The following is a 21,829-nucleotide window of genomic DNA, read 5'->3' on the forward strand; positions in this document are numbered from 1 at the left end:
CATGCCCCTCATCATCACCATTGTCTGCATGGCATCCTTCCTGCTCCTCGTTGCTGCCCTCTACGGCTGCTGCCACCAGCGCCTCTCCCAGAGGAAGGACCAGGTGAGGACTTCATTCCCCTCACCGGATGACTTCACTCCATTACTTCCCTGTTAGAGGAAAGTGAGTGGGCCATGGATCCTCTCTGACAGGTGGAGACCATCCCTTATAAGAAGGAACTGCGAAGTTACATGGCAAATTGAAGAGGCATGTGGGGGAACGGAAGGTCGTGGGCTTTGGAGACAGAAAGACCGGGGACAAGCCCTAGCTCTGCCTCCGATTATCTGTGTGACCTGGAGCATGGCCTGTAATCTCTGAGCTTCTCATCTGCAAGTGGGGATAATACCCACCTTGCAGAGCTGCTTGAGGATTCCCTGAAAGAAATGGGTGTAGGCCTACCTGGCTAACCAGAAGTTCTTTCACACGCCTTATTCAAATTCCCGTCACGCCAGTTCCACCCAGACGTGTAGTTCTCAGCCCCTGCTGTACGCTGTGGGGACAGTTAGAACAATTCCCATGCCTGCCTCCTCACACACCAGCTGAAACAGAATTTCTGGATCTGAATATTTGCTAAAAGCTTCCCGGGTGACTCAACTGTGTGGCCCAGGCTGTAGCTGAGGAGGAGACCAGAGAAAGCACCATCTCCAGGTGGCTCCTCTCTGCGGTAGAGGTGGCACAGGTCCTGCTGTACCCACCTTGCTTAGGCTTAGGGAGGTCTTCGGTCACCTGGCCTGATGAAAGTCATTTTCTTACAGTCCTTCCTGATTCAGTACAGTGGGGTGAGGCAGGTGCCTGGACAGTAAGTTTGGGTGGGGGGGAGGAATGGAGGAAAGAGACTGGAGGCTTCTGGAAAACAAAAGTCCATTTCCGCTGACTTAATGGATTTGCCAACAGGGTAAAGGTCAAATGAGCTGGGAATTCTAGGGTGCCTGGCAAGTCCTCGTCCCAAAGTAGCCCTGAGGCAGGCCAGTAGCCACACTGCCCTCCAAGAGCGTTTATTGCGTACCCTACCCAAACTGGGGTTCCTGCACTGTAGGGGTACCTGTGTAATATTAAGGCCATGAGCCCTCAAAAATTACCCTTTCTTGGGTCGTCTTCCCTATCCTAGCAACGGCTAACGGAGGAGCTGCAGACAGTGGAGAACGGTTACCATGACAATCCCACACTGGAAGTGATGGAGACCTCATCAGAGATGCAAGAGAAAAAGGTGGTCAACCTTAATGGGGAGCTGGGGGACAGCTGGATCGTCCCTCTGGACAACCTGGCCAAGGATGACCTGGACGAGGAGGAAGACACACACCTCTAATCAGGTCCGCGGGCAGCCTCTGACAGGACCACAGCGCTCCAGACTGAACCACCTCAAGTGCCATTTGGACAGGGGAGGAAAATCCTTCCCAGCTGAGGGAAAGGTGGGGGAGGGGAGCAGACTTGGAGGTTCCCTCCTCCCAATCCCCACGGGGCCTTAATTTTCCCTTTTCAAACTGAACAAATCACATTCTGTCTAGATTCCTCTTGTAAAATAACCCACTAGTGCCTGAGCTCAGTGCTGCTGGAAGACGAGAGAGAAAGCACTCACGCGGTCATCTGGTAGAACCCCTTCCTCCTCTCACATCCGAGGTGACAGAGGCCTAACGGGGGAAGGTCCAGCTCACACAGCCCCTCGGCAACAGAGGCAGGACGGAAACAGAGATCCCCTCATTCAGTGCGGTGCGTATTCCCACCACGCCCCACTGCTACGATGGCTCGCGCCTCCCCTCAGAGCTGCCCCCGGTGGGGCGAAGCTCACAGTCCACGGATGGGGCAATGGATGGGACGGAAGGGACAGCAGGGCCAGATCCTGTCTCCGTGGGATCTGATTCCTTCCAAGTACAGGTCCCCAGCCTCGCCTGCCAGTGTTCCCGACCCCTTTGTGCTTGCCCCGCCCTCCACTCAGTTTGAAGCCCCACTGTGTCCCAGGGCCCCTGGGACTCACACTGTTCATTCATGGCCTCAAACCCCTTGTTCTGGATTCTGGCTTCCTCGCCTTTGCTTAGGGATCTTGAGACTTAACCCACACAAGACTCCAGTGTGAACGAGATCTGCTTCAGGGATCCATCTGCAGGTGAAGAGAAAAGGGGAGGCCCTTCACCCCCAGGTTGGGTCCTGGCCCATCACCCAGGGCCCTCCTTAAAGAGGCTCCGCAGGAACTCCTCTGGCCTCCCACTCCCACCGGGGACTGAAATCTGCAGCAGCTATGAAGGCGAAGTGTTCCTGTTTTGTTGTTCACTGCTCAGTTGGTGGGGTGAGGACCCAAGTTCGGGGATCCCCCTGAGATCCAGCAAGAAAGAGCAATAGCTGTAGGGCAGACTTTCCTGGGGCCCAGTCCACAGAGAGGTGTCTTACCAGACAATCGATCTATACAGTTAGGAAGAATAGGCTTTACTCTCTGTTCCATAGGAAACTCAGGGACTTTTCAAGTTGCTGAGAGTTTTGTTATATTTGTTTGTTTTTTAGTCCAGTCCTCTACTGCCACAAGCCAAAGCTCCAACTGTTGGGAGACTTTTCAGTCAACTAATCTCACCGATCCTGGTTCTCCTGTGCCATAGGGCAAGAAAGGCCTAGAAAGTGCGATGCATTTTAAGGTGCTCAGGAGCAGCCTGGGGGGACCCTGGGGAGTTCCCAATGACCTCTCGCTGTTCTGGCACACAGCTGGGCCTTCCTTGCCGTGTCCCCTTCTCTGTATTCCTAGCAGGGCTGCCTACTTCTGCATTTTCTGGTGGCATCTCAGGGAAACAGTACCGGGAAGGGGTTTTGAGGGAGCTTAGCAGTTAGTTCCCAAGCACAAGGCACCTGAGGACCGAACAGAGTGAGGTTGAATCTGATTTTCTGGGAAGACCAAATCCCAGATTTTGTGGAACTTTGCCCACGGTCTCTCTTGCTCCTGGGTGTAAATTTCCTGACACCAACTAGGAGGATGGGCAGAACTGCTTAGCAAAGGGAAAACTGTAATTTCAGGGCAAGAGGTCAGAACCTCAGAACCTGAGGCCCAGGCTGTGTGTCCTGATGCAATAGGCAGCCTGCTTTAGGACAGCTTATTTTTTAAAGGAGCTTAGTTGGGGGAAGAGCTATGTCCTTCTCTGGCTGCCTTGATTCCTCTTCATGGCCTCTGGCCTTTGATATCCTCGGGTTTAAGTAGGGCCTCTAGTGAGTTTCCCAAGAGCTAGAGAGATGCTAGACCAACAAGGATCCAAAAGTATTTGCCCTGATTCTCTAGTACTGGGAGGTCGGTAGGGTAGAGAACAATGCCAGTTTGGGAGGAAAAAATAGAGGAAATCTTGTTATACCGGGGAGAAATCTGTTTGCTTCCTTCCTGCCCAACATTTCATTCTTTCCACCCTGTGGTTTTCTGCTGTGGTTTCTGTGGAAGAGGCCAGACTAGATTACTACTCCTTTGCTAATTCTGGGTTGTATTTTACCAGCCAGGCCTTTAGACAGAGAGAGCACGTATGCCTCCACCAACTGACAAAGGCTATAGCCCCATGGCCTCTGGGGCAGAGAGATGATGACTGGCAAGGATTAGATGAAAATTATACTTGGTCAAGAGGAATGACTGTGGGGGCTCTGTCCAAGGAGAACCTTGGGAAGCTTTGGGCTGGTTCAGGTGCTCCTTTTGGTGCATACAGACTGGGTAACTCTAGCCTTTGAGGGCAACTTCAGAATCCAATACCTTGCCTTGGCTTGCTCTTGCCACTAGACAGCTGTGTCAAGGGCCATACAGTCCTGCATCTGCAAAGGTCCTCTTCATCCCACGTCTGCATTGGGTTCTAAATGCTGTCTGGTAAGCCAGATTCTGGGGCTGAGAAGAAAGAAGAGGAACACCAGGAATTCAGCATGACTTCATACAAGTTGTGCCAAAGAGATGATACACTTTCGATCGGTGGCAAACTGGTTTCTCTAAGCTGCATAGAAGGCCAGAAATCACGAATCCGATGACCGGATGGAAACCCAGTGGGGATGCATGCTGTTCCGTGAATGGGGAGGGAAGCAGCAGTGCCTGTGACGGAGGTACAGAATACGCTTTGCATCTGAGGACAAAATACGGGTGTGATCTAGTCTAGACGCCAGGTTCTCTTTTCCCCTCTTGATAAGGAAAGCTAGCAGAAAGTTTATTTAAACCACTTCTTGAGCTTTAACCTTTTTTGACAATATACTGGAGAAACTTTGAAAAACAAGGCCAAGCTGATACATATATACGTACTTTTTAATAATGTAAATACAACAGCCACATGTTAATCCAGCCCGCACTGCTTTCCGTGAATATACACTGTAAAAACATTTGTTAGTTGAGGTGGCTTTTCTTCTTCTCTGAACAGGAATGTAAATGTCTATTTCACTAGAAATGACACTTTTTAAAAAAATTTTTCTCCAGTGAAAAGTGAAATATAAGACAAGCTGACAACAAAGTATTTGTCTTACAGATCAGGCATTTTTATTTTTAAATGTGGTCCTCGACCCCCTCCCCAGCTAAAGTCTTAGCCTTCTACTATAGGAAGGCTTGGGGTCAGTGTACACGGGTTGGAAAGGGACATTCTAGTCCTAGGGAGAGGCTTTTAGAGACCTAGTCCAATCTTTGTTCTGTTTTGTTCTTACAGAAAAAGAAACTGAAGCCCAGAAAGGTAAAAGTGGCTTGGCCAAAATCACATGGTTAGTGACAGAAACAGGATTAAAACACTGGGGCTCTGGGCCTCAGAATGAACCGAGGACTGCTAATTAAGGACAGGCACCAGGAGGACGCAAAGGACAGAACCCCCTTCTCAAATCTCGTCCTGCAGCAAGGCTAGGGAGGGCCTGAGGACCACAATAGGAACCATACTGGTCTACACTTTCTCTGAGTTATTCAGGTCTAAGACTTAAACGAATGATACTTTTCTGTCAAGAAACAATTTTGAATGAGCTTTTATATATGTCTCTTCTGGCAGGACTAATGATCAAAGGGAACAAACTCCAGGAAGGCAGAGGGGGCAAGAGTAAAGTAATGACTTATCTTTCATCACTGTCACAAGCTGATGGGCTCAGGTTTGGTGAAAACCCCAACACTGAGTGGAAAGGGAGGGGGTGACTATTTGATATCGTGTCTCTTGTTATTAGCGAATGTTAAAGAGTTTGCCCAGGAGACTGGGGCAGCATGTGTTCTTCGTGGACAGGGGTCTGAAGTACACTGGAATTTACTGAGAAACTTGTTTGTAAAGACTATACTTAATTATTGCCATTTTCTTACAAAACTATATTTTGGAAAATTGTATACTGTCAATTAAAGTGCTTTTGTGTAAGCTGGTTCAAGCCCTGCTGAACTTGATTGACTGGCTTACGTTCTTCACTTGTGCGCGCGAGGCTCACGGCTGAAGCACCCGAGGACGTGAGGCGCGCCCTCTGCTCTCACGCTATGCTGCCCAACTGGGGGGTGCAGAGGGCCAAAAAGAGGGAGCTGAAAGGAAGAAATGGTGGGCATTAAGGAGGGCACGTGTTGTAACGAGCATTGGGTGTTCTACGCAAATAATCGATCATGGAATACTACATCAAAAACTAATGATGTAACATTAAAAAAAAGGGAAGAAAGGGTTCTTGGCAGTTGTAGTGATCATAGCTGAATTTTCCCTCACACTTTTTTTTTTTTAAGATTTTATTTATTTGATAGAGAGAGAGAGACAGCCAGCGAGAGAGGGAACACAGGCAGGGGGAGTGGGAGAGGAAGAAGCAGGCTCCCAGTGGAGGAGCCCGATGTGGGGCTCGATCCCAGGACTCGGATCACACCGAGCCGAAGGCAGATGCTTAACGACTGAGCCACCCAGGCGCCCCCTTCCCTCACAGTTTTATCAGTGTTCTACCTTCTTCCTTTCCTGCACTTCTGCCTCAGATATAATTATGAGTCACCCACCACTCAAGATCGTGGCGCTCTGGTCAGGTGTGACAACACTGGCGTCGAGACAAAACAAAAATACAAGAAAAGAGGTTCTGTTCTGGCCATTACTGCTCACAAAAGGCTCTGTTTGTCACGAGAAGCCTCTCCTTGTCCCATGTCTGGAGATGTGGGTGAAGATGGAGGAAGTTCAGGGAAGGAAGCACTCAATGATTCCGCTTCTCTTCCTCTCCTAGGGTGGTCAGCTCCTGTCTGGTCCTCACTGGGAGGGAAAAACTGTCACTCCCAGCTCACCGAACTGCAGAAGGGAGACCATCTGATGAATCTGGTCCGCGTTCAGACCGCTGTACAGCATCTCTTCTATGGGCCTGGTACCTTACGGTTCACAAAACATTTTTACATATCTTGTGTAGGAATGGGCACTTCTCTACCAACAGGGAATTAGGTAGAGATGAAGGATTCTCTGTGAGGACACAGCTATTTCAGTGGCGGTGTGAGGCCTGGAAGCTGTATCGTTTCTCTTCGGTCTTTCCTCAATACATTAATGCAGGAGTTCCAACAACAAAGTACATTTCTAGAACGTGACCACTGTTATAATAGAATTTTCTCCCCCCTCCTTGGCCCAATAAAATTTTCCTTTTATATGGGAGTTCTGAAAGGCAGGGAACACCCCTAACGGTGGGCCAGAGTAGGGCCAGGGGTGTTCTGAGGTTAACTTCAAGAGTGTGCCAAGACTACAGAAAATAGCACAAGCACCGACCTCAGGCACCCCTTGGCCATGCTTGAGGTGCACTGTTCTAAGAAGAGAATGGCTCACAGTTTATCACTGGCCACCAATTAGACCCGAGGCTCCGTTCTTTTCCTGAATAGGTCATTCACCCTGTTCCCTGCCCTGCCAACCCAGAAGCATTCAGTAGTCCTTTTCAATTTGTTAGGCCTCTGTCACTCACACTTACCCCATCCTGCAAGCTCAGTCCTAAATCACGCATTTCTTCTGTACCCTAAGGGAAAAAAGTAAAAAATAGGCTTGGCTATTATAATTAACACAAGTGATAGATACTGAGATAGTATTTTTCAAAGACCTTGGCATTTTACAGATTACAAAAATCAACACGATCCTAAGCAAACAGGATCTGCCGCCAACATGTATTTGTCAGATGAAGAAAGCGAGGCAGAAGAACTGAGGCTGCCCAGGGCTACACAGAAGTCCCCGGTGGATCTGGAAATAACCCTAGGGTTCCTGCCTCTGCCCTGGGCCACCCCTCCTCTGGCTCAAGCTCAGATGGCGGCTGTAACGATGTGTGCTGTACGTGTCACCTAGTGTCCTCATCTCTCTGCTTGGGATGTGCCAACTATTAAAACTTCCTAGCACAGCAGTGGACAGGCTGCCTCAACCTATGGCTTTCCTCTCTTCCCTGTAGTAAGAACATTTCGGGAAGGGACATAACTGCCTTTGCTTTTCCTAGGTGAGGGCCCAGAGTGGGGGACAGTCCCCTGTGAACATGAGAAAAGTTTCAGAGTAAGAGTGATAGGATGTTTCAGGCATCATGTCCTACCGTCCCACCTTCCCTATACATCAGAAAACTACATTTCTCCTCTTCCTTTTCTTCTGCCAAGACACTAAAAGGCAAAAGAAGATGTGGCATCTGTGGTGCTAAGGGAAAGAAGAAACGTAGCCAACTAGTATTTACATCCAAGCTGGGACTAACACAGGCTTCAGGATAGCCATCGGTTTGCCTTTCTACTCCTAGTGGTTTAAAAAAACAAAACAAAACTGCCTTCATTAACGGGGAAAATATTTTTTCAATTTCCATGGACTCTGTGGTTGACTTCTCTAAGCATGTCAGTATGGACACACGCTGCCGTTTCCCTGTCGGAGCTGGATGACCTCCTTGGGTAAGCAGAGGCTCCTGGAGCAGCACTTCCAAGCCCAGGACCTACTCACCTACGTCCACACTCACTTGGCGGGCAAGCAGCTGTCATCTCAACTGTTCAACACAAAGCCCTCTGCTTATTTGCTGTCTTTCTGCCAGAAGACAAAATATATCAAGGGAGAGGAGGTGGTGCCCCACATTTTGATCCTCTTGAATTAATTCTCTGGAGGATTAACCAAGGCAAGGCCAATTTCTTACCTTATCACTGCACATCATGTTTTCCTGTTTGAAAACAAAAATGTTACTTACGAGCCATGCTCAAAGCACACTCTAGAAATGAAAGCTACGCAGTAAGAGGGATTGTTTGATTTATAAATTGAGAAAACATAATTCCCATTTTGAATAAAATCAGTTGACAACTAACTCACTGCAGAATGCAGGATCACAAAGCTAATAAGCATGTAAACGAGACCAGGAGATGAAAAGGGTCAAGAGGAGGTCGTGCCGAGTCAATCTGGGGAAAGCCCACACAAGTCCCCCCTAACAACTCATGATCTTTGTTCGGCCTATCTGAGTTTCTTTTTTCAAAGGTTCAGTCCTTAAAGTTTCTTTCCCCTTTATTAGGTACAGGGATCCAGAGTTTTTCAAAACTTTGCAACAGTTCCAACTCTCTTTACTGTCTTTTCTACAATTAATTTTCTTCTAGTTCCTAACTTATACAGGTATGTCCCCCTTAAAGAAAACCTGGGAAACACCAGTCCAAGTTTACAAAACAGATCAAATACGGCTGGACATCAACGGTAGATAAAAGATACCATCTTATGAAATAATTTACCAGTGTTCTTTAAAAACGGAAACTTCTCCAGAAAACTTTGTGAGATCCACCAGAACTTCTTTATTTCTGCCCCATCTCAAAGGAAAACACCAAAGGGCCCTTCTACAGCGCGTATCATTTTCCACCTTCGGAACCTGAATAAAAAACTCACCTTTTTGAGGGGAAAATACAACAAATGCAAAGTATAAAGTATGAAAACATTTTAAAAGTTGACTTCAGAAGTAGTTTCAGCAAACATGAGACATCTTGTAGTGTCCATATATAACTTTTTATTAAGAAAATGAACAAAATACATTCTTTCTCCATATGTACATTACATACAACATAATTCTACAATTGCAATCGTTCAGCAGATCACTCGTTTATTTATTCACAAAGCAGTGTTAACACATTCACCAAACCTGGGATCAGAAAATTACTTGTACTAAAAAAAAAAGAGAGAGAGAAAGACAGGAAGGAAGAAAGAAAGAAGGAAAAGGAAAAACCTAAAAAGTCCACACAGACTGGGCAAAAGTAAGATAAACCAGAGAGGATGAGGGGAATGGGGAAGATTGCAACACACACCCGACACAGTCCAACAATGACCTGGAACACCACTGATGTGAGAAGAGAGCTGATGCCCCCAACGCATTTCCGTTTAAAAGCTCAAACTAGCTCACGCCTGCTACTCCAGAGTTCCCTCATGATTTCCATTTCTGATTTAGGTCCTTTAGGATACAGCCCTAAGCCATGTTGCCACAGAAGAGGAGGGTAAAGGAAAGAGTAGAACCTCGAAAGGTGGCAGTTTTCTGCTTTACACACGAAGAAAAGGAGTCTCATATGAAATACAAAACTGAACCGTAGCTGCTGAGCAGAGAAATACATTTTTTTGGAGAGACATTTATTCAAGCATGGTAAGGGAACTCTTGTTTCTAGGATTCCTTACTTACACTTATGTTCATCTGTATGGTTTTTGCTTTGTTTTTCTCTGCTTTTCCTTTGGCCTTTGAAAAGCACCTCATTCTTTTTGGGTTTGGGTTTACTTATGGTCATATTAAAAAGTCCACCTAAACAGAAAGCTCTCCACAGGTATGAATATGCTCCAAACATCATAAAAAGCTGCATAAATGGTGCATAAAGGGCTTAAACATTCAGATGAGTTTTAGAGATGACATTTCCAGGAAGCTGAACAAGGCAGCTCTCTATAGCTTCTGGGCAATACTTTATATCCAGAGTTCAGGCTTAAAAGATACATATCAAGAAAATTATTTTCAGACTTTCAATCTGGGAAGGAGCAGTGCTTAAAGGGATCTAAGTAAGGGCAGGGATGCACGCTCGCACCCTGGTCTTCCTCACGTGTCGTAAAACACAATGAGAATGGCTGCGGCCATTTTTGTGTGTGTGTGTGTTTTTTTTTTTTTTTTAACTTTTTCTGGGCTTTACCATGTGGGGTACCAGAAGACAGTCAGGAAAAACAAAATGAGTAAGTCTCATCAGTTAATGAATAGTGGTTTTCCTTCTTTACACTTAGTAATTTCCTAAATTTCTATGATAAACATTTTTGATATCACAAACATCAATAAGTGTTATTATCTAAAAGTCTCGTCAAAGAAACTCTCCAACTTTCAGGTGAGCCGGCTGCTATCGCTATGTTTCCAGTCTAGGTGATCTAACAAAGAGAAGAAACTGACCACAGTGTTAATAAGCAAACCTGGGAAGATAGGCTCTTGGGTATGGATGGAGCTGCATCTCTCTTCCCACTCTAATCTCCAATCCAACTTCAGTTTTGAGGCTCTATCTCTAATTTGAAGGGATCTTAATTTCTGGCCACTGAATACTTTATAAAAGAAGTAAAAGAGTTGACTTAAAAAAAATGGTAACATCTTTCCCAAGCTGCTTATGTATAAATATGCCATTGTGGAAAGACAGAATAATGTTTGTCACCAAGACCAAGACAAGAAAAGGAGGTCCTCATCTTAGCTATTCTATACTCTTTTTTCTGAAGCTGCAGACTCAACTGTACAGAGTGTTTGAAGTGGTGACAGGGAAGGAATCTCTTTAAAAACATTATATATATATATACAAAAGATTATTTTGTGTCTGTGTGTATGTATATATGTGTGTGTGTGTGTGTGTGTGTGTGTGTGTGTGTGTATATCCATAAGGAAATTTGCTCATAGGAAAATGTCACATTATTTTGCAATTTTGAAATTGAGCTGCAGGCTATACATAAAGGAAAATTAATACTATATCACATAATTTATTCATTCAAAAGACATTTTGCACAAGTCAGAAAAGCAAGGTGGCTTAAAAAATAACACAATTACAGTAACTCTTGGCCAGGCTAAATGTAATGCATAAGAAAGGAAGTCCACTTTAATTTCTCTAAATGGGTGGTTTACAATTGAGGGAGAAAACAGTTTACAACTGGTCAGTCACCAAAATCATTTTTTCTGGGAGAGGAAAAAAAAATGTCAAAAAGGAGACCAACTGTATAACTTTTTAAAACATGTCTCTCCCCCAGAAAATGCTACTCATATTTAAATTCTGGAGTTTGATATCCTACTGTCAGATTTGCGATCGGGTAGACAGTCTTTTGGTTTATATTCGGTGCTCTCGGAAGTGTAGCCAGCGTGGACATGTAAAATTGAGCTACGCCTTCACAAAGGTGGAGTATCCCAGGACTTCCAAAGTAGGCAACTGAGAAAAGGGAAAGCCATGCATCTCTGCCCTCAGCTTCCTCCCCTTTCATCTCAAGAAGGTAAATACAGCAACTACAAGCAAGATGCTAAAACGGTCACTAGCAGACAGCTGACAGCAGGGCCCTGATGGTGTAAAAGAAATTTGCTGCAAAAGAAATTTATAAAGCTCTGCCAACTGCAATGGAATTGGACTTATTCTAGAGACCTTCTCTAATTAATCACTTCCCAGATGTGGAGAAGACCTAAAGAATAAACCACATTTATTAAATACTTAAAAAAAAAAAAGATTTTACTTATCTGTCAGAGAGAGACAGCACAAGCAGGGGGAGTGGCAGGCAGAGGGAGAAGCAGGCTCCCCGCTGAGCGAGGAGCCCAATTCAGGACTCAATCCCAGGACTCTGGCATCATGACCTGAGCCAAAGGCAGAAGTTTTAACTTACTGAGCCACCCAGGTATCCCATAAATAACACAACTGACTGAGCCACCCAGGCACTCCCAAAATTATTAAATACTTCTAATGCCAGAATGCATGGATTTCTGGGCAAAGCAGATAAACAGTGACCCATGGGATTGTGCATAATTAATTTTAAAGTACAGAAAACAACTGATGTCAGTGCAATTCTGTTTGGGTTGTAAGTTAAACATGAAATGACAATTTTCTTCCTATTAAAAGGCTAGAAAATAAATACCAACCAAATGACACTGGCTAAACTATAACAGGCTTTCTTTCTTGAGATTTGTTAACAAAAGAGAAATAAAGCTCAAAACCCGCTACTTGAGCAACTCCTTAATCATGCACACAGGCCTGTTCAGTGTATCACACAGTGCTTTTCCTTCCTGCCAATGAATCTGGCAGTCATTAAGCACTGAGGGAAACAGGAGAATGATGATCTCTTCAGGCTGGTATTGGTGTGGCAGACAGCTCAGATATCCACACTAACTGCTGTGAACGCCAGCAGCACAGATGGTACAGAGCTGTGTTGCAGCAAGAGCTTAAACTCCATGAAAAAGCAAGTCCCATGGGAGCCCCCGAACTGCATGTTAGAATGTTTTATTGCTGGTTTCCCCACTGGATCCTTATCAAGAAACTGGCTGAACATAAGAAACTGCTCAGCTAGTTTAAAATCTCAAGCCCATCACACTGGGTTTTCCATTCCAAGACCTCTAACAGCTCTTTGGGAAGGGATGAGAAAAGAAACTAACCAGGAATGCTGCTTTCCAAAGACTACACAGAATAATGAGCTATGATTCCTTTTGACAGTCGTCTTCCCAGCACTGCATTAGCAAAATGAATTTAGGGTTAGAAATGGAGAGCTTTCTTTTTCATTTAGATTTGTGGACCTTCGCATCCGTGAGCAAAAAGCTCCTATTTTCCTTTCTCTAACATACTGGCATTCTGCTCTCTAGCCCTGTTCCTGGGGTTCAATACCTCCGAGTGAAAATGCCATATAGACAGGCAAAATAGGCCGCTGCACATAAATGTTTAATAGTTCACTGAGACTGAGTAGTAGATAAGAAGGAAGGTGACTTATTTCATAATTATCAGTGATAATTTAAAAATGAGCAAATACCAATCATTTCATAGCAATTAAAGCTATTCCTAAGGTACACTTATATCAGAAATTCAAAGTCAACCTTAACACAAATTCCAACTTTAGCAGAACATCAATGCTACTCAGAGGTAGTAGGGCTAGAGGAAAAAAGGCTAAAAAATATAAAGAAAAGACAATAGGCAAATGGAAATTTGGTGATGTGCTGAATTCCACGAGCTCTGCTATTAAACGCACCCGATCATCAGTTTTAGGACTATGCTTCCTAGTGCCAAGAAAAGCAGCCAACACCGGCTCCTCCATTAAAGCTGCCATAGCCATGTTACTATCCTCCAAATGAAAATGACTCAAGGATTCTGAAAGCAATGTCTGAACATTATTCATTCTTTAATAACGGACACTTTTGAATTTCACTATTCTGTTGTCATAAGCAAGGATAAAAGAGCATGTTTGCCTCAAAATGATTTTGACCTTTTTTCTTAAGTGGTACAACACTTATAAGCAGTGCCACAGAAAACCTAGGAAATTAGGGCTGAAAAAGCCAAGAGTAAAGTCAGGTTAGGTAAGGAAATAATGGATGTACAATTCACATTATTTGGTTGGCAGGAGGAGATCAAAGTTAAGAAATTATGTAAAATTAAATCTCTAAGATAGCGTTTTCCCCCCAGAAAAAGAGCATCTGGTAAAGAAATCAATAAACTGTAATGAGTCCTCCTGCCAAAACAATGGCAACATCATTCGGCTGATCTAGTTGGCTCCTAATGAACTGGTTCAACAAACTTGGAAATGTCCATCTGCAACTGAAATACCTCTACACCAGAAATTCTGGACAAATCACTTCAGCATTGATACAAATCACAGGGAGATATAAGCTACAGCCGAAAATCACAGAAGAATAATGTTATTTGACTAATAAGAAATACAAAAACCTTGAGTGAAAGAGCCCAAAGATCTAATCTATAAGTATTGTCATATGCAGACCCCATGGGACACTCAAATAACTATAAACATTTTCTGAGGAAGCATGCAGTCCCAGATCAAGGACAATTTTTTAAGAATTTGAAACTTAGTAAAAACTTAGGCCAGAATTTATGCAAAAGGATGAAACTGCAGATGATCATGCATTTTTAAGAAAAGAAGGGTTATGAAGGCTGTGTTTTATGTAGCTAGATGACTTTAGAGTACACATTGTAAGGATCCGCTCCCATACAAATCACTTCAAGCCATAATTCTCAACTGCCAGGCAACATTCAACCAGCTAAAAGAGTTAATACAACATTCACTCAGGAAATAAGTAAATGACCCATAATTACCGAATGAATTCCATATGGTGTTAAGAATAATTATGACTTCTTCTTGTTATAACCATGAAACTGAGTATAACTCAGAATAAAATCAGGAACATGTTCCTAAGTGCTTTTTGATCCACTGAACGTCATTCATTCTCCATGTAGTTTTTGTTTGTAGGTTAGAGTTTCAAACTTTTTTATTACATGAAATTCTGTTAATGTATCTCTAAATAGCACTTTAAAGGCAGATGTGAAGAAATCCGCTAGAAGGACCAAGAATGTAGTTTTATAATCTTAAATCACTGTGCTCTAAACGCAACACGCCCTTCTGTGATAAATCAGTAATTAACTTTCTAATGTTTTCTATCAGTTTCTACTTATTAGACATGGACAGATCAGTTTTAGCATCAATGAAAACCAGATCTAAAAAGATAATCTTGTGAAAAGCTAAGACTGTCAGCTTGAGCACTGAGTCAGGCACCCAAATCTGGATTCCTCTGCTTGAATGAGATTGAGATATTTGAATTAAGCAAAATGGCCACATGAGGTCTCTGTTATTCCACAGAACACAAATGCATTATAGAAGTATCTTGCAAATCAGATAATTTCTCATCAAGTACAAGCACTGAAAATAATGTTAGAGACCTAGTTTACTTTCTGGAATAATACATTCCCCTGGGAAAGAGAGAAATGGGCATGAAATTGAAGCTAGAGATAATGAAACTGAGTAAACTGTACCCTACTAATGAATGCATCTAAAGCATCAGCCAGGGGTTTCAACTGGGACTCACCGAGCTAGAATGAAAGCATTTCAAGGAATAAAGCACAGATACCTTGGCCTACTTAAACACTGTATCTAAATACAAAATTAGATTAAATTACACTATACTGCTGGAAAATCTTAGAAATATATGTAGCTCCTCCCTAAATATATAAGTAAGCTTCCAATCAGGTTCTGGTGTGAAACATGAGCAATGTGTCATCTTGGTCACGGATATTGGGAAGCTCTATGTTCTCCTGCCATCATCGCCAGCAATGCTCCTTTAGAGCCCCACGGTACAAGCTCTACCTAGTCAACCACCTAAAGGGTTCACTACGATTCAGCCCCATTGAAACATGTTAGTGAAAAAAAAATTCAGAAATGAAGAAAAGGGTAAAAGTTCCATTTAAATAAAGTGAGGAAAAATAAAATTGAAACAAGCTTATGTTAAAAAGCAACCAGGAGAGACTCAGGGAAAAACAAAAACAAAATCACTGAGGTCAAGAACTGAGTTTCTTCCAAATGCAGAATCTACGGAACTCGTGAAAACAGCGACCAAGCAAGCACTGTAGAAACAAAAGGTGGAGGCAGCAGAATTTCATTTGGTTAGTACGTGTTTAAAGTGCCAGAATTCATGGCAAGCAAAATTAGAGCTTTTAAATTTAGAAACTCTATCAAGTTCTTCCCTATCAACTCTTTGATTTGTACCTGTTTCCGCAAAACAAGATTCAATAGGCTACACTATTAGTGATAATATTTTATTTCTTGACTGTCGGGACTGTCATTTTATGAAGCTGTACAAGAATGTAAGTAGATTCTATTTGCTCACCTATAGTCACTTGGTTATTCTGTAGCTGCACAATTTGGTACTTAGTGAATTACATACTATAGCTTGCACAAGGTAAGATACAAATCTATTTGTTTAATAAATCACTACGGATAGCTTTGGGATGCTTGGAAAGCTAAGGAGCCCCAGATTTAAGTCTAGAACTAGGAAAAATAGATTTCTGTCCATTCCCAAAAGCAATGAAACCAAGCAATAAAGACAGAGTGAAGAGGGATCTCAGTCTCATTGCTATACATGAGACTTTTCGAAAGTGCAAGTCAAAGTCTTCTCTTTCTTTGGTGAGGCCTATTCTTGCTACTCAGGGACATACTCAACTCCACAAAGTCCTTCACTTTTCAGAGCTACTGGACTGATGGACACTTATTTATTGTGCTTAGTCTGCTTTAGGCATGGGGGGCATCAGTTGCACACAGCACACTTTCTGAGCAAATGCAAGCACTGGCCAGGTGTGGGCTTCCTATACTGCACTCCCCAGAACCTCATGGAATGAGATATACCTCCATCCCCCCACAAAAAAATGGAACAGTGGGAAAGCCCATCTGCCTTTAATGAAAAAATACCTGCAACACTATTTTCTTTTTCTCCACTTAAAAGCCTGTGTGTGCTTCGTGAAATGCCTGTCAGCTGTATTCCATCGGACAACTACAAACCATTATTCTTTAAGATATCAGGATACAGAAGCAGATGCAGGGAGCTAATATATATGGAAATAAACAAAAGCATAGCTCTGGAAACTCACCCTCCCAAGTGAAAGTGCTACAAAGAGCACCAAGGAGAAATGGAATCACAGCTCTACCAGAGGAAAGAGTCATTTTCTTCCAAAATTTGCTACAAAGATATCGATGAACATATTAATCACTACTAGAATCTTCTTGCTGGTAATTTTTATATTGGCTCTTAAAGGTTCTGAACTATATTCTCCTCAGTTTAAGGTTTCTGTGACTCAAAGCTATTGTAATATCCACTATAAAATATATCATTATAGAAATACTATATACCAATCTCAGATAAGTACCTGGATCAATTCTGGGTTTCATTTTTTAGTTCTATGACAAGGAACATAAATTTGAGCCCTCTGTTCCTTCTACTGTTTAACGTAATACAAGACTCTAGTCAACAGAGACACAGATATCACTTTAACATACATCATTTGCCCTACAGAACTATATACTTTTAAGAATGAAGTGAAGAGGTAAACAAGTGACACCACTTACAAGCAGTTGTGTGATGCGAGGCAAAGTGAAATGGGAAAGGAGGAGAAAGAAGAGGCCAAACCAGCCAACAACAAAAACCCATTCTTCTAGCACTGAGTCTGTTAATAGTGCTTACTTGCCCCAATTTTATAAAAATGAAATAAAAATCAGAAAAGGGTAAACTAATTATTTTATATTCACTCGTTCTTAGAAGTTAAAGAAAAAAAATATATATTTAAATGGAAAGAATACCAATTTCACTTTATTAACCTAATTCAGGAACGGGATGAGGAGAAAGGGGCTCAGGATTGGTATGAAGGAAGAGGGTTAAAACTTGTGACAGTAAAGATCCCTTCAAAATTCTGGTGCAGTCCTTGATCACTGCAGCCTAATTGTCGGTCAACAGAGTTGAACTCCAAAATACTGAAAGCAGACTCCTGTTCTCCATTGCTGTCCAGTGACTCTTCAGTTACAGGGTGATGAGGTCTACCAGGTTGCCTTTAGGAGGAGTCATGCTGTCAGGAAAGAAATTTACTAAGGTGTCAAAGAGCTGAGTTCTTTGAGCATACGTGTGATCCACATCGGAAAAGCCTGGTAAAGGAGAGATACAAAGAAACTCATCCATTGTGTCTAAAACATGTAACAGAGAAGCTAGTTGAGAAAAGCAGCAACATATAATGGGAAAACCAAATCCAAATCTGATTTTAAAACTAGACAGACATGGGTCTTAAACCCAGTTTTACTGACTGGCAGTGGTGTGATCTTAGGTAAGGTAATCAGCCTTCCTGCAACTGTTTCCATAGCTGTAAATTTGTGTTAATCTTGTTTACTTCATGGTGTTACTGTGCATATTAAATGCAATTATGTGAGAAGCACCTGTTCCAATGACTGGCACTTTAGTAACTAATGGTGATTTCTCTTCTTTTCCTTACAAGCATTTTCCTCTTCTAGTCCACTGAGGCAGTTTCACTCCTCTCTCTCTGACTTTATAATGCTTCTGGCACAAAATTTTTTTGATAATAAAAATACAATAAAATCAGGGGCGCCTGGGTGGCTCAGTCGGTCAAACATCCAACTCTCGGTTTTGGCTCAGGTCATGGTCTCAGGGTCCTGGGATCAGGCCCTGCATTGAGCTCACTGCTCGGCACACAGTCTGCTTGTTCCTCTCCCTCTGCCCCTCCCCCACCCCCCATAAATAAATAAAATCTTTAAAAAATACAATAAAATCAAAATGAAAAACATACTAAAATCACTTTCTTTAGAAGGTGGTCTAAAATCATTAAGGTCCTGAGAGCCAGAAGTAGTCTCAGAGAACTGAGTGAAAGAAATACACGTACAGTAACGTAGAACAGTCCCTGGCACGTAGTGAATGCCATACTATGGTACTCTGCACCAGGCTCTCTGCCAGGCACACGTCATGTGAGAAACAGAGCGATGAACTACTTTTATCCAGATAAACATAAGAAAGTGGATGACATTCTTAAAAGGTGGGGACAGTGGAACTAAAGGATTTTTTCCCCTTTAACCTCTAGTAAACGTTTAAGTTTCAAGTTCATTCCACTCAAAGGAATATTCAGTGAGATGCCTCCTTCCTTTAGTCAGCTGGTAAATTGCTTTAAGCTGTTTCAAATTTCTTATGTACATACGAAGTAGGGAAAGGGTAGTCTTTTGATTTCCCCATTCGAAATGGCTGAGACATGAGAGCCCTATTGAGTACCGTAAGACACAGAAATAGTGCCAGAAAGTTATATATGCAATGATAGTGAAAATTATTTCAAATTGGACCAATTTTCATTCAACTTATAATACAGTTTTAGGTACACTCTGTTTTTTACTCTTATAAAGAACATGAACAGAACAGAACATTGCCAAGGATACCAGTTTCCTGGAAGGAAAATAAACAATGCCTCAAGAAAGGTACATTCTTTTTTATTTAAAAAAAATTTTTACTCTTATTTTAAGTTTGAGGGCAAATGTTTACTTCTTTGGAGCTTAAGATTTAACAAAGAAATATCATGGAAATGAATGGAAGGAAATACTCCAAAATGTAAACAAAGGTTATCTCTGAGTTATGAGATTATTATTTTATGCTTCTTGGAGTTTTCTATAATTTTGAAAAATTTCAAACTCCTAGAAAAGTTTCAAGAACAGTTCAACGAACACTCACCTACCCTTACCTAGATTACTCAGTTAACATTTTGTCACACGTGTTCTCATTCTCTCTGTATGTGTCTGTACCCCACACATACTTTTTTTGTAGGATTATTTGGGAGTAAATTTACATTTTCACCCCTAAATAAGTATTGAGTTCATTTACCTAAGAACATCACTTAAATAACCACTATATGTTAAATGTAGGAAACTTAACATTTTTGTTCCAATAGTCTTTTGTATACCCATTTTCCCTACTCATCTAAAACTCAATCCAGTATCAAACACTGTATTTAGTTTTCTTTGGCCTGGAATAGTTCCTCAGCCTCTGTTTTTTATGATAGTGATATCCTTGACAAGTACAGAGCAGTTACGTAGTTGCAGAATGTGTTGAATTTGGGTTGTCTGACTGCTTCCTTGTAATCATATTGAATTTACGCAGTTCTGGCAAGAATACTACATAAGTGATACTGTGTCCTCACTGCATCATGTCGGGAGGCGCATGCTATCAGCCTGTCCCAGTGTTAACTGTGATCACCTGATTAAGCTGGTATGGCCAGATTTCTCCGATTTGAAGGTATTGTTTTCTACCACTGCAATTAGTGAAATATTTTATTAAAAAAAAATTTTTTTTTAAGTAGACTCCTCACCCAACACGTGGCTCTCACTCACAACTCTGAGATCAAGGATCAAGAGTCAGACACTCCACATACTGAATCACCCAGGTGCCCCCAGCAATTAGTAAAATATTGACAAGAAGACAATTTGAGACTGTGTGAATATCCTGTTCCCCGACAGACCTACACCCAATGATATCAGCCTTCACTGATGATTCTTGCTAAAACAATTCTATCTTGCTAAAAACCAAAACAAAACAAAATAAAAAAACACCGATGGTGTTTTCCTAACTGTACAATTCCTTCTGCATCTGTTAACTGACACTGATTATAAAGAGCTTTTCTTTTTCCTCCATTTTATTTGTTTGCATGAGTATATACTCATGGATCCTTTTCTTGTTCAGTATATCATACTTATTACTGTCATTATTCATTTTATTACTCATACTGTCCCAGGTTCGGCCAACGAGAGCTCTTTCGAGCTCATTTCTGTGTCTTTTTTAATGTTTCCATTAATTTTTGAGCACTTCCTTATTTCCTGGCAGAGCAAGATATCCAAGCTCATCTTTACACAGTTCTGGAATGAGCCATTTTTTTCAAGGAGCCCTAATTCCTTTTAGTGGTGAGTGACATTTAGGACTAAGATCAGTTGTGTTAATTGCCAAGGGTGGTGGTGTTTCTAAGCCTGTACATGTATGTAGACACATATTATATACACAGATTTTTAAAAAGCAAAATTATGAGTTTGTGATTTTATTGATGATTCCCATTTTTTTAAGACACTTAGGATTCTTCCTCTCCTTAATAGCACTCCCTATTTATAGTATCTCCCATCTCCCACTAGGAAAACTGACTCTCTACAACATCATCTGTTGTTCAATGTAAAATACACACAAAACATGCTCCAGAACTACTGTATCCATACTACTACCAACAAAAAGTCAAGATTTCTCTTCTTATTGTCTTTAGTATATATCTCACTAAGCGTATAGTCTAAGCATTGTAGCACTGTACTGAAAAGGTTCCTTTCTTTCTTCCCCCTATTTTGTGGTAATATTACCAACTGTAGTCAACTTTAGAGTTTTCCCCTTGTTTTATTTACTTTCTATATTTGTAAAAATGTCATAATAGGTTTTATTTTTAAGAGAAGATATTGATCCTGTGGTAATATTCTAATGAAGTAATACCTATGTATTACTAATATATTACTAATGAAGTACCTATGTATCCTAATGAAGTAATATCTAACAAAGTAAATACATTTTCATGAGAGTAAATGATTTAAGAAGGAGGGAAACCCTGAGTTCCTACTCTGTGCTAGATACTTTATATATGACCACATTTCATTCTTCTTCTTTTATAAAAGATTATTTATTTATTTATTTGACAGAGAGAGAGAGAGAGAGCACAAGTAGGCAGAGCGGCAGGGAGAGGGAGAGGGAGAAGCAGGCTCTCGGTTGAGCAGGGAGCCCGATGCGGGGATCGATCCCAGGACCCTGAGATCACGACCCAAGCCAAAAGCAGACGCTTAACTGACTGAGCCACCTAGGCGCCCCCCCCCTTTTAAGATTTTATTCATTTACCACAGAGAGAGAGAGTGCGCGCCTGTGAGGGACAGTGCACAAGCAGGGGGAGCAGCAGGCAGAGGAAGCAGCAGGCTCCCCAGTGAGCAAGGAGCCTGATGTGGGGCTCAATCCCAGGACCCTGGGATCATGACCTGAGCCGAAGGCAGATACTTAACTGACTGAGCCACCCAGTCATCCCTGACCACATTTCATTCTTATAATAAAAAACTAATGAAGCAGTTATCAAAAACTCCCCTTTTAGAGGAAACAACTTAGGGATATTCAGTAACTTATAGATCTCACAGCTGGTGAAGGAAGAGAATAGAATGTGAACCTGTGTCTGACTCCAAAACCCATTTATTTTTTTTTATTAACTAATATTCATTAAGGGCTTAAATTGTAGGCAGTGTGCCAAGTTCATTTAACCCTTAAAAGACCATGTTTAATTAATTTATTTTTTGACTTAATTTTTTTCTTTTATTGGAGTATATATAATTGACATACACTGTTATATTACTTTCAGGTGTACAA

At 42.0% G+C, this 21,829-nt stretch overlaps 2 protein-coding genes and 1 long non-coding RNA gene across 13 annotated transcripts in view; 1 reads left to right on the forward strand and 2 right to left on the reverse strand.

Moving 5' to 3' along the window:
• Positions 1-6,256, forward strand: part of PODXL (podocalyxin like) — a 13,432-nt gene extending 7,176 nt beyond the window's left edge. The window contains exons 6-7 of one of the 2 annotated variants that reach the window (XM_008712057.2): positions 1-103; positions 6,173-6,256. The exon at positions 1-103 is cut by the window's left edge and continues 68 nt beyond it. In XM_008712057.2, coding sequence (XP_008710279.2) covers positions 1-103; positions 6,173-6,256 — 187 coding nt within the window. Of the gene's footprint in view, positions 104-1,148; positions 1,347-6,172 lie in introns of those variants that run through there. The other variant, XM_008712056.2, reaches the window with a different exon arrangement.
• Positions 1-8,660, reverse strand: part of LOC103682453 — a 15,916-nt gene extending 7,256 nt beyond the window's left edge. The window contains exons 1-4 of one of the 4 annotated variants that reach the window (XR_005838485.1): positions 8,646-8,660; positions 8,069-8,092; positions 1,617-7,962; positions 736-886 (exon numbers count right to left, since the gene is read on the reverse strand). This is a non-coding gene — a long non-coding RNA (uncharacterized LOC103682453). Of the gene's footprint in view, positions 1-735; positions 887-1,616; positions 8,093-8,645 lie in introns of those variants that run through there. The other 3 variants (XR_005838487.1, XR_005838484.1, XR_005838486.1) reach the window with 3 other exon arrangements.
• Positions 8,661-17,205: 8,545 nt separating this feature from the next.
• The window catches only part of MKLN1 (muskelin 1), a 334,164-nt gene continuing 329,540 nt past the window's right edge, over positions 17,206-21,829 (reverse strand). For all 7 annotated transcript variants that reach the window (XM_040643986.1, XM_040643985.1, XM_040643988.1 and 4 more), the window contains one exon: positions 17,206-17,556. In XM_040643986.1, the coding sequence (XP_040499920.1) occupies positions 17,435-17,556 (122 nt within the window). In that variant the 3' untranslated portion in view covers positions 17,206-17,434. The remainder of the gene's footprint in view (positions 17,557-21,829) is intronic.

This window comes from Ursus maritimus, unplaced genomic scaffold (genome assembly GCF_017311325.1).
Source record: "Ursus maritimus isolate PB19 unplaced genomic scaffold, ASM1731132v1 scaffold_3, whole genome shotgun sequence".
NCBI classification, from domain to species: Eukaryota; Metazoa; Chordata; class Mammalia; order Carnivora; family Ursidae; genus Ursus; species Ursus maritimus.